Source organism: Muscardinus avellanarius, assembly GCF_963383645.1.
Source record: "Muscardinus avellanarius genome assembly, chromosome: 8".
Classification (NCBI taxonomy): domain Eukaryota; kingdom Metazoa; phylum Chordata; class Mammalia; order Rodentia; family Gliridae; genus Muscardinus; species Muscardinus avellanarius.
The window spans coordinates 85,307,222-85,319,980 of NC_137794.1; the positions used below are offsets into that span (position 1 = coordinate 85,307,222).

The following is a 12,759-nucleotide window of genomic DNA, read 5'->3' on the forward strand; positions in this document are numbered from 1 at the left end:
AATCCTAGTACTTGGATTGCAAGTTCACAGCGAGCCTCAGCTACTTAGTGAAGCCCTCTTCAACTTAGTAAGATCTTGTTTCAAAATAAAGAAAAATAAATAGGGCTAAGGGTATAGCTTGGAGATAGGATGCTCCTGGGTTCAGTCCCCAGTACCATAAAAATAAATGCATCTCTCCATCCTTAAATACAGTTTTGTGATCTTTTTTTAGATTCTTCCAATTGTGGATTTTCAGACACAGTTTAATCTGACTGTGGCAGAAGGTAAGGCGCTCTGATGTGGCTGAAACGTGGAAGTGGGATTTTTCTCAGTAGTGTGAGTCAAAAAGAATTGGTTCGGGGGCTTTGTTTGGTAATGAACAAAAAAAATAAAGTAATAGAGGACTGCTTGATAAAACATGGTGCTTTATTCATCTGACAGTCTAGACTGTCATAAGGAAGAAAGATGATTTTAAAGTGGAAATAGTGTATTGCATATTTAGTGAAAGCTAAGTCACCCTTTATGAACATTATTGAAGTATTTTAAGTTTTTGGAGATTTTTCTAGATTTATAGTAGAGCCTTAGATTTTTATTTCAAATTCTTGTTAATTTTTCTGGTTCTTATTTATAAGAGGTTATACATTGATTGGTGGATCTAAGGTTACTTTTTCATAACTTTTGAATAAAAATTAAGATTGTGGGGTGTATTCATTTCTAGTCACCCCTCCATGCCAGTGTGGTATGGAGCTGTATTTCTATTTTCTGTATTTCTTTCTAGTGAACTTCTTTATATCTTCAAAATAAATAAATAAAAATTAAGATTGTGTAAGGAACTGACACATTTTCAGTGTTGACGTGGATGATCAGAGTTGCTTTAATATAACCTCCAACCCTTAATTTACTTGGCTCACAATATTTTCATGCTGGAATAAAGATAACCTCTGTATGAATCTCGACTTGAGCTTGTCTAAATAAAATTTCTACTGTAAAAATTGGGACTAGAGATATCTTTTTTATCCCCAAGTTTTGTGGTGAAGGATGACACATTCAGCTTTAGGCAGATCTGACTTTGAATATGAACTTAGAAACTGAACATCTATAGAAAAATATTTATTTTCTATAAGCTGCTGCTTCCTCATCTTAAAAATTAGTTTATAATCTTAACTCAAAGGGAAATGTGAGCTGGGAGTGGTGGTACACGCTTGTAATCCCCGCGCTTGGGAGGCGGAGACAGGAGGATCTCGCTGGTTCAAAGCCAGCCACGCTGGCTTAAGAGATCCTGTTTCCAAAAATTAAAAAAAGTATAAAATAGGTCTGGGAGTGTACCTTCCAGGAAACCCAGTACCACCACCAAAAAAAAAAAAAAAAAAGGGAGATATGATATAAAAAAATTCTACAAAGACCTTAGACTTGGAAAAAGGACAATAAACAATGTCTGTAATGTTATTTTTTTCATTCAGTTTAGACTCATAATTTTAGTTTTAAACCTTAACTTACCTTGTCAAGTCTCCACATATGCATTCTGTAGTATGTCTTGAAGAGTACATAATTAATGTTAAGAAATTTTTGGTAATGTAAGTCTTGGTTAACTGGAATTTCTAGCAATTTCATGTAGTTTCCTTCTATGAACTTTGGTAGCACACTGATCTTTCAGTATTTTTATAGGCAAAAATCACAGTGAACCACATTTGTTGTGTTAATTGTTAATGGTTCTGCTTTTTGCAATTAGTTGTTGTGTTACAGTTAAAAATAGTTTTTCAACATGGTTATGTAGAGGAAAGGGCCAGATAAGTGTATCACATGTGATCATATAACACACACTAACTACATTTAAATGACAATTTCATTTTCCTTGTATGGCCCAAGAGGAGAATATTAACCTTGGCACTTTACCCTATGGAAGACCCAGAGTTCTCCAGAAGGAAGCCAGTGTCTGTCTTCTCTATCAGCACCAGTTTGTGAGTGGGTACAGCCATGACATCTTCATGCCCCTCTGGACATCCTACACAGTCAACAGAAATGTAAGTATTGTCCCCTCTTGCACTACAGGTGGCTGTTTCAAGTTATCATAACAAAACTTTGAAAGTGTGGTTCCTCACCTTTAACCTTGCCTCTATAATCAGTTCCTAATCAAAATTAGGTTCTGATTCTAGCTCTGCCCCTTAACTAGCTATGGGACTTTGAGACTCATTTAGAACAAGCTTCTTCAGTGAAATAAGGAGCGTGCAGCAAAGGATTCCCCTTTGCCTTTTCCCCCAGTTTTAATATTTTATAATTCTGATTTGTAAATTTCATGAAGTCAGTTTTACACTTCCTCATTTCTAAATGTGTAGCCCCAGCACAGGTGTTTTCTTTAACTGCCCACACTGTATATGTCACCTGTAGGAAGACCCCACCCAGAGCAGGAGACCTGCACCACCCCTCCTGTCCCCACCAACGCCCAAAGGAGAGCAGATATGCCAGGAAAAGACCACCATTGCCCTAACTCTGCCCCCTGGTGCTGCAGTGGTGAAAGATAGTGGTGAAGGACAGAGTCCTGGATAGAGTGGAGGAGGGAGGAGATCTTACACCATACTAAACTAGACCAATCAGACTTTCAGAAAACATGGGTGACTGGCAAGCTATGGGATGGCCTTAACAGATAGAAACAGGAATTGAGAGCTCTTCATTGAGAGTAATGGTTGGGTTTAATTTAAAAACAACAACATTGTCAATACTCACTGAAGTAGGTCAATAAAAAGGTAGGGCATGTTTGTACATATGATATGTATTAAAAGTCTCTTGAACTTCATTTTTATAAATGAAGACTGCCTTCAGTCACCTTTTTAAACTTGATCTTGTCATTTACCATGTTTGTAGGTACCCCATCCAATTTACTGCTATTCGGGACCTTAGAGATGGTGGTTGTTGATTCTGTTTGAAATCGCGTTTTCTAATATAATTACAGCTGCATGGGTCTGTCATTATCACCTGCTTCTGAGGTTCCTGCTTTGCTTTACATTGGCTTTCCTCCCTTCCCCTAACAACTTATGGCTATGTAATTAGATATGATGGACGGGCTTAAATCTAATAACGTGAAATGCTTAAAACTTTGTAGACAAAAACATTATAGACAAAATCTGCACAGCAGAATAGGAAGATCTTGGTTTGTGTATGACAATTAGTATCACTAACAATATAAAGAATCTTTGGCTGGGCGTCCTGGGACGTACCTGTAATCTCAGTCCTTCGGAAGTTGAGACAAGAGGAGTGCAGGTATGAGACCAGCCTTAGCAATTTTGTGAGGCTTTCCTCTACTTAGTGGGATCCTGTTTCTAACTAACTAACTAAAAAATAAATAAATAAATAAATAAATAAATAAATAAATAAATAAATAAATAACGCTGGAGGTATAGTTCAGATACAGAATGCCCTTGAGGTCAATCCCCAGTAAAACAAAACAAAACAAATCTGCACTTCAGTTAGAAAAATGAAGATGAATCTACTAGTAGATGAGATGCCGAAGGGCCTGAGCAATGACTAGCCTCCATCACTTTATGATGGGATTCACTGTTAGCTATTTACATAGCACTTTCCTTCTTTTCTTTGGGCCCAAGACCTGATGGCTCTTTTTAATTTGTTCTCCAGGACAAATTGTCTACAGATGATTTTTCAAACTGTCTCTACAAGGACCTTCGGATTTCTCTTAGATCTGTCCATAAATGTTCCTTTTATAAAAATAATAATAAAGTGAGTTATGGGTTCCTTGCTCCACCACGTAAGTATCCTCCCGCTCTGCCTCCTCCCTGTCCTTCCCTTTCTTTGCTGGCTTTCTTTTTGTTTTCTTTCTTCTTTATAAGTTTTTCATACAGGGTTGGGTTTGTAGTTCAGGAAAGCACACACCTAGCACATGAGGGGCCCTAATACTGCAAATTAGTTAATTAATGAAAAGAAGTCTTGCATACATTGTGGAGCCAGGTAAACAGCCTTATTTATTGACTGGTAAAAAATAGTTCACTAGACATATATTAGGAAAAGAGTTAAAAGTGTCTAAAGCTTGAATTTTATCAAACTTTTTATTTTTGTTCGGAGGATAATTGACGTAGTGCACATACTGCAGGCAGAACATCCTTTACTCCTCAGCATTTATTTTCAGCAGAATCTGAGAAAACTCATTGAGCTTGGAAGGATACATCTGAGTTCTTAGGAATGGGCTGGAATTTTGTTGTTCAAAGAGAAAGGTGATTTGTCAAAGAATTAGGTAAAGGTGGAGAGTTGATACACTTACTTGGTCAGTGCTGCAGAGTCCCTAAGGAAGATGTGCTGTATTTTTGAAGTACCAAGTTTGTATGTTAATGAGAAGACTTTTAGGGCAAGCCTTAAAAGGCAAAAATCAGAAAGCTCCAGGTGCCCAAACTCTCTGATTCCAACGCAGTCCCCAGAGCAAGTGTGTGTGTCAGACTTGGCTGCTGTATTACTAGAGGAGACCAGGGCGGAGCCTCGGTTTATACAAAGAGGCCTTGTCCGGCATGCTGAGGCAGACAGCGATGGTGTTTTTCTGGGCAGTACATGGTGGTGTGCAGCCAGAATCTCTCTTTTTTTTCCTTTCACTGTGAAAAGGTTTAAGGAAAGAAGATTGTAAACAGTTTACTTTAGTTGAAATAAAACATGTGTTTCACCTGAGGATCTTTTTATTAACTTTTCTAATTAATTTTTTACTTTGGGATAAATTTATCTTGAAAAAAGAAAGATTCTAAGGGTTTTTGTTGTTGTTGTTGTTGTTGTTGTTCATAGTTTTAAGGGATTTGACCAAATGTATTGTATTTTCTTCATTTGCTACCTGGGGAAAGTTTTACAGGTTTCAGATGGTTCTTGACTAGGTTTTTGTTTGTTTGATTTTTTTTTTTTTTTTTTTTTTTGGTGGTACTGGGGTTCCTGGAAACCCTTGTACCTCTGGGCTACACTCCCAGAACTATTTTATATTTTTATTTGGAAACAGGGTCTCTTAAGCCAACGAAGCTGGCTTCGAACCAGTGCGATCCTTCTGTCTCCACCTCCCAAGTGCGGGGATCACAAGCATGCATCACCATGCCCTGCTGTTTGATTTTTTATTTATTTATTAATGTCAACCCTCATGAAAACTATAGTTTTAAATGTTATTTGTGAAGAATGAAAAGTTGATCCTTCTTTTCCTTTGTAGAATTAAATAAAGAGTCAAATCATGTATATTCTGAAGCTTTGCTTACTTCTAATATAGTGCCAATGTACCAGAGTTTTCAAGGTAAAAAACTATATCATTTCATACATACAGATATAGTCTATATTTAGTGCAATTTATGGTCTAAAGTTAATATCAAATACATTCTTAAAGGTTTAACTTTGAGAACACTAGAACTTTAAAAAATCTACAAATATGAGAATTATTATATAATCTAATGTTTATTATTCTGCTATATATTTAAAAATTTATAAACATTTTTGGCAAAACAGCATATAATGTTCTTCCTAAAGTTATCTGTTTAATACAATCAATTAATATTATTATCTTCCAGTTTGTTTGCCTATTTGACTATCTGAAAGTTCTTGGTAATTGTTTATGTTTTTAAAATGGATAATTTTTGCGTCATCATTAAGTATTACAGCACTTGACTTCTATGGGAATAAATGCACATTCATACTTAAACTGATGCATAAAATATCAAAATACAGAGCACAGATGAAACTTTTTACTCTGATTTCTATCTACAACACGTGTGTATTTCAAAGGGAAAATTCAGATATTAACAGTAAATCTAAGTGATTTACCTTGTGTTTGTGATGTTGTAATGCCTCTTGATGATACACGATCATAAATTTATGATGGGCACATTCAGGGATGCCTGAAATAGAGTTGACTTTAGCACATGCCCATTAGTTTATCCAAAGGCCAAAGATGAACAATGGACTTGGGACCTAACAGTAAGGTCAAAGCTATACTTGATTTTATCTCTAATTATTACAAGTGCTAATTTGAATCATGATGTGAATTGATTTCACACAACAGCATGGTATGTTTTGCTTTTGAAACTCCACTGCTTTTCTTCTTGTTTCAGTTATATGGCGCTACTTTCACGACACCCTACTGCGAAGATATGCTGAAGAAAGGAATGGTGTCAATGTTGTCAGTGGCCCTGTGTTTGACTCTGATTATGATGGGCATTATGATTCCTCAGAGACTTTGAAGCAGTAAGAACATATTTCATTACTCTTAGAAATAGCTGTCAAAGCAGATTACCATCTGAGTTGGCATAACCTTTTCCATCCAACACAATTCATTCACATCTATGTAAAGGAAAGTTCTGACTATACCAGAAGTCTCTTGAGAGCTGTAATTAGTTTTGATGTTTTGTCCAGTGTTCAGCAAAATGTTTTGTAGGTGGGAGTAGTAGTCTTTTCCCCCTATTTAATTCAACCTGACCTAGGTTTATTGTTTATCTGCATATGTTTGGGATCACATCAGTCTGAAAACTGCAATTTTTTTCTGTATCTCCTGAGACATGAAGGTTTCACGGAGTCGTCCCATAGGACATTTCAGTAGGGTGGGTGAAGAGGAGAGCTTCTTATGCTTCCCATGTACAGCTTTAGCCAGCGCTCTGTGTTTTAATGTTTTATGTAATATTCATGTAAGGTCATATTTGAAAATAATCATCCACTACCTTAAACTTTGACAGTCAATGTTCAGAAATCTGTGGTTCTAATCATAGCTTTATACCAATCGTTTGATTGGTATAAAACATACTCTTAAAATCAAAGGAATATTGATCAGAGGAAATATCAAAAGATCAAAATATGGATCAAAGGAAATATCAAAGGAAATACTGATCCCCCCAGTACTGCAAGAAAGAAAAGAATTAAAATTAGAAAAGAATTAGAATTAAGTGAAATAAAGGTATCACTTGAGACATCTTTAATCTCAGGCTGCAATTTTAAAAATAAAATAAAATTAAGTTTTAGGGTAGGAAAGACAATCCAGTGAAGACAAAGAGAGTTCGCAATAATTTGTTCTCTCTAAGAAGTGGGAATAAAAATTCTTAGTCCACTCTCTCTCTCTGTTTATTCTTTGTCCATAACTGCATGGGGTGTTAGGTCTTATCAGTAATGATTTACAATCTAGGTTGTAAGTGTACAAGAACATTTTTCTTTTCTTTAATGTCTCAACTCCAGCATAGCTCAATTTTAACAGAATACAAATTGTTTGGATCTTCTGTTATTAATTTCAATCTGACAGAATATATCTGGGCTTTAAGATTACCTAATTTCTTCTAATGTGTTTAATTATTTGACTGAATGTAAATTTCAGATGTGCTGTATTAAGAACATGTTCTGCTAAAATGTTCATTAAAAGGAAAACCATTATTTCTTTCTAAAAATGAATATTGGCCTCTTTTACAGAAACAGCAGAATCATCCGAAATCAAGAAATTCTAATTCCAACCCACTTTTTCACTGTGCTGACCAGTTGTAAAAACACATCCCAGACGCCCTCGCAGTGTGAAAGCCTGGATGCCTCAGCCTTCATTCTGCCCCACAGGCCTGATAACAGCGAGAGCTGTGCGGTAAGTAGACTTCGTGAATTTCCCTTATGGATTGAATATCTACACGTGTGCATATGTGTATCTTACATCAGACACTGCTATGGAGAAAAACATAACTCCTAAATGTACATGGACTTTGAAATAAAATTATGGTGTTAAATTTGATCTACTAAGATGACATACCTTCAAAGATTACCTCGTCTGTTACAGACACTAAAAATGTGATCAGAATCAGACTTCATGCATTTTAGCCACTACATTCTGGGTTTATTTGGAATATGATGTTTTCCTGATTTCACAGCTAGATTTATAATTCAAAAAATGTCAGCACTATTATAATTTTTTTCTTTTTTATCTTTTCTGCATACTATACTATTTTATATTATTTTGTTTACTTAGAGTTTAAGATTTTTTTTCTTTTTTTTTTCGGTACTGGGGATGGAACCCAGGGGCATTCTATCTCTGAGCTATATCCTCAGCCCAATTTTTATTCTTTATTTTGAAACAGGGTTTCACTGCTAAGGGCCTCGCTAAGTAGCTGAGGCTGTCCGCAAATCGTGATCCTCCTGTCTTAGCTTCCCAAATGCTGGAATTATAAGTGTGCACCACCACGCCCAGCTATAGTTTAAGAATTCTAAATTAGAAATTTGAACATAAAGACTGCACTAAATAATAGTTTTTAAACATTTCCATATGATGAAAATATTATATTTCCTAGGGTTTCTTATATTTCCTAGGGGTTTTAAATTTGTTTTATTGTTGCATTATAATTGAACATGATAGTGAGACTCATAGTTTATCAACATGCACCACATTATTTGGCATTTTTCCTTGCTGATATTTTCCCCATTCTTGTTCTTTCCCTCCTCCCTCTCCCAATCCTTTTCTACAACTCTACTGATCTGTCTCCCAATTTTCCTGAGGTCCTTATTTCTTCTTCTTTTTTGTGTCTATCTTCCACATATGGGAGAAAGCATCAGCCCTTAATTTTCTAAGTCTGGCTGAATTCACCTAGCATGGAGCTCTCTAGTTCTATTTGTTGTTGTTGTTGTTCCCTTTTGTAGTATGGAGGATTGAGCTCAGGGCTGTAACTAAAGTACACAAACCATTGGACAGATGGCAAATATTTGGAGTTCTGTGATAAAGATCTTGAGGTCTGAGCTCAGCAGGAAAGAGTGTTACTCTGAGCCATTAATTTATCACTTCTTTTATCTAGCTGTTTATTCTTTATTAAATATTAGTTGCCAGTTACTCCAGGTACTAGGGACACAGCAGAGACTAAAACAGAGATCTTGAACCATTACATGGGCCAAGGAATGGAATATAACAACCCATTTGCCATCCCCAATCTAGTAGTCTTTCAATGTATCATCCATTAAATTGAAATGAAAATTATTACTCTATTTTATGATAATCTTTCAGAATTACTTGATGATTCCTCATAGAGCACATATCTCATTATTTTTCCACCAGGCATGGTGACCCATGCTTGTAATCCCAGTACTTGAGAGGCTAAGACAGGAGGATTGCAGGTTTGAGACCAACCTCACCAATGTAGCAAGGCTCTCAGCAACCTAGTGAGTCCCTGCTTCAAAATAAAAATGAAAATGGCTGGAGGTATAGCTCAAAGGTAGAACGCACCTGGTTTCCATCCCTAGTACCACCCCATACTGAAGTTATTTTTCCTTATTCTTTTTTTTTTTTTTTTTGGTATTGGAGATGGAACCCAGAAGCATTCTGCCTCCAAGATACACCCCTAATCCTAATTTTATTTTTCATTTTGAAGCAGGGTCTCACTAAGTTGCAAAGAGCCTCACTAAGTAGCTGAGACTGTCCATGAACCATGATCCTCCTGTCTCAGCCTCCCAAATGCTGGGATTACAAGTGTGCACCACCACACCCGGCTTTTTTCCTTATTCTCGATTACTAGCAGAATAACAAAACATTATTTGGACTTTGGTTGAATACCTAATTCTGCTAAATGGTTGACATTGTTGATGCTTTTGGACATATACCAAGTATTCCTTTCTTTTCTTTGAGAGATAAAATTGTCAGTAAATGTGTCAGAGTGGTGTTCTGCAGCAATTAAAAGAACATCATTTCAGTGACTTCAGCAAGCAAGGTGTTGATACTTAGCAGGAGGCCCTGCTTAGACCTCCAAGTCTTGGGATGGTGTTTTGTATCAGCAGCACTATTAGGGACCCAGACATTCCTATCTTGCTGCTACACCATTGTTGCATGTGGCTTTGGTCCACATGGGCTGAAGATGGCTTTTGCTCCTCTATATTTCATATTTCAATTCTGTGCATTCCACCAAGAAAAAGAAGTTAGCTACAGGCTTATGCTTATATCACATCCACCAAAATGACACGCAATGCCTTGAGTTAGGCGTCAAGTTCCTTTTCCAACTCTACCATCTCCAAAACTATCCTATTATACCACTATCAGAGAGGAAAACATTTTTATCAAATTCTGTAATGGCAGTATACCAAGAAGATGCTAAATACTAGATTTAAATCAGAGAGGGGACTACTTTAAGGTATATTATACATACTTACTGCCTCCTTCGGTTTCATCTCCAAAGTAGTGAAAAGGATTAGTTGATAGTAGCCTGAGGGAACAGATGCCTTGTGAATGTTGGGGCATCATGGCTTTCTACTGATGGCGTCCACTAAGTCAGCTGTTCCTTTTAGATCCAGAGTAAGGATTACAGCAGAGGGATACAGAGCATTGGGTAGTGGGTGATTGGAGGCTAATGGGAAGATGGAGCTGGGTGGTCTATTTTGTATGTAAAAATCTATATCTTTTCAATTAATAATATCCCAAGAGTACATGGACTTTGGAGGGGGGTGCTGGGGATTGAACCCAGAAGAATTTTACCTCTGAGCTTCCCCTCAAGCCCTATTTTATTTTTATTTTGTAACAAAGTCTTGCTAGGTTGATGAGGGTCTCGCTACTTGCATGGGCTGTCCTTGAACCTGTAGTCCCCTGTCTCAGCTTCCAAGTACTGGGATTATGGGCATGTTGCCACCACACCTAACTGCATGAAGCTTTTCTGATGAATAGCTTTAAAATACAAGCATAGCCCACCAAGAGTGGACACTTTCCCAGTAGCCATTTTCAGAGTACCTTACTTACACTGACACACAGATGTGTGATTTCCACCTTTATTGCCAGATTCAACTACTGCCTCTGCTTTCATTTGTCACAATATCCACCTTTAATTATTTTCTGATTCCATTATCATCTAAGGCTTCACTTTCATCAGAAATAAGATTGTATTTTATGGCTTTCCCCACCTTTTTTCATGCAAATGTATAGATAACATATTCTCATAACAGCTGGTATGTGTTTTGATCCTCAAAACCACCCTAGAAGAAAAACACAAATAATAGAATCAAGATTCAGATGTTAAGTACTTTGCCTTAGTTGACTAGAGAATAGTCATAGAACCAGGCCTTCATCCCCATATTCTTTCTACCATACCATGTAGTTTCTATTTTCCAATATTTTTTAATGCTGCACCAATGACGTTTCTTGCAATATCTTTGCAAGTTATAACTGTGTGTTCCAAGTAAATGTGTTAAATCTTACACATTTAATTAAACAAACAGGCATGTATATATTAAAAGATGAGCTACTCAGGAGGGAGATTATGCCTAACAAATCTTGTGGCATCTGCCATTTCAAAGTCAAAGTGTCATAGCCGATTAAACTGGAAAGATGGAGAACTTACTGTGAAAGCGAGGTGAACGTTCTCAGCTGACTTTTCTTCTTTATTTTTTCACCCACACAGCAAGGGAAGCATGACTCCTCATGGATTGAAGAGTTGGTAATGTTACACAGAGCACGGATCACAGACGTTGAACACATCACTGGACTCAGCTTCTATCAACAAAGAGAAGAGCCAGTTTCAGACATTTTAAAGTTGAAAACACAGTTGTTAACATTTAGCCAAGAAGACTGATGTTTTTTTTTATTCCCAAAGACACACATCATTAATCTTTTCAAGAGAACCTTGTCTTTTGTACAGCTCTCTGTCCACACTTTTCCATTATTCGGAGACCATTGAGCAGAGTTAGAACTGAGAATCCTCTGTGATTCAGATATCTCAGGGAAACTTGTAGACTCAGCACAGCAGCAGGAGAGTATTCCTCTCATGTCTCACACAGATGCAGTGTGCAAGAATTGTATGCATTGTTTAAGTTAAAAGACAAACCACAGCCCAATCTGCTCTTCTACTTTTCTCAAGGGAGAAGTAGCTGTGACCATTGTCTGGACATCTGATATTGGACCTGTACCCTTGGAAATAAACCTTTATGGTATCTACAAACACTAGACCAATTAATAGGACTGGGAAAGACTGTGTTCCCTTAGCAGCTTCATACGTTTAATAGTGGCTCTGGGTTACATTTAATTTGGAGTTTCATTGTTTTTAAGTTTTAATTGAAAAAAATTAATGTAAGCCCAAATATTTATGAGATCTGATTTCTACCTTTTTTGTGCACCTTTCTGAAAGCCAAATTATTAATCTTGTTTTTTAAAATTATGTTTGGATTTCTTCTGTTTAATAGGTTTAAGAAGTTAAATTTTGAGGGAATATCTGTGAGTTGAGTATATTTACCTATTATAAAATTTCTACATTTGGCCGGACGTGGTGGCACACGCTTGTAATCCCTGCGCTTGGGAGGCGGAGACAGGAGGATCGCGCAGGTTTAAAGCCAGCCTCGCTGGCCTAAGAGACCCTGTTTCCAAATAGAATATAAAATAGGTCTGGGAGTATAGCCCAGAAAGGGTTCCATTCCCACTACCACCCCCCAAATAAATTTCTACATTTGTACAAAAGGAAAATTCCGATCCTGTTAACTGATAATTAATAGAGGTTGAAAATAGTTCTGAACGTGGTTCTTTTAGACTGTTAAAATTGAGTCTTATCTGCCTCAGCTACTTAGTGAGGCCCTTTACAACTCAGTGAGACCCTGTTTCAAAATAAAGAATAAAAAAAAAAAAAATAGGGCTAGGGGTGTAGCTCAGAGGTAGAATGCCCCTGGGTTCCATCCCCAGTACTGAAAATAAAATAAAATAAATGAGTCTTATCTGGTTGAAATTTCAGAGAACTGGTCAGCACATGCAAAGTGGCTTTTTTTCATAACAATGATAGGAATGTTTTCCTCTACACAAGAATGACTCCACAGCTCCAGGGACATTCTGTGCCCACCTGTGCGTTT

General features: G+C 36.8%; 1 protein-coding gene across 1 annotated transcript in view; it reads left to right on the top strand.

Moving 5' to 3' along the window:
- The window catches only part of ENPP1 (ectonucleotide pyrophosphatase/phosphodiesterase 1), a gene marked incomplete at both ends in the record, with an annotated part of 80,918 nt that extends 69,420 nt beyond the window's left edge, over positions 1 to 11,498 (top strand). Inside the window, 7 exons of the mRNA XM_080700743.1 lie at positions 212 to 263; positions 1,846 to 2,000; positions 3,607 to 3,736; positions 5,159 to 5,239; positions 6,051 to 6,183; positions 7,390 to 7,552; positions 11,328 to 11,498. Coding sequence (XP_080556869.1) covers positions 212 to 263; positions 1,846 to 2,000; positions 3,607 to 3,736; positions 5,159 to 5,239; positions 6,051 to 6,183; positions 7,390 to 7,552; positions 11,328 to 11,498 — 885 coding nt within the window. The remainder of the gene's footprint in view (positions 1 to 211; positions 264 to 1,845; positions 2,001 to 3,606; positions 3,737 to 5,158; positions 5,240 to 6,050; positions 6,184 to 7,389; positions 7,553 to 11,327) is intronic.
- Positions 11,499 to 12,759: the final 1,261 nt, after the last annotated feature.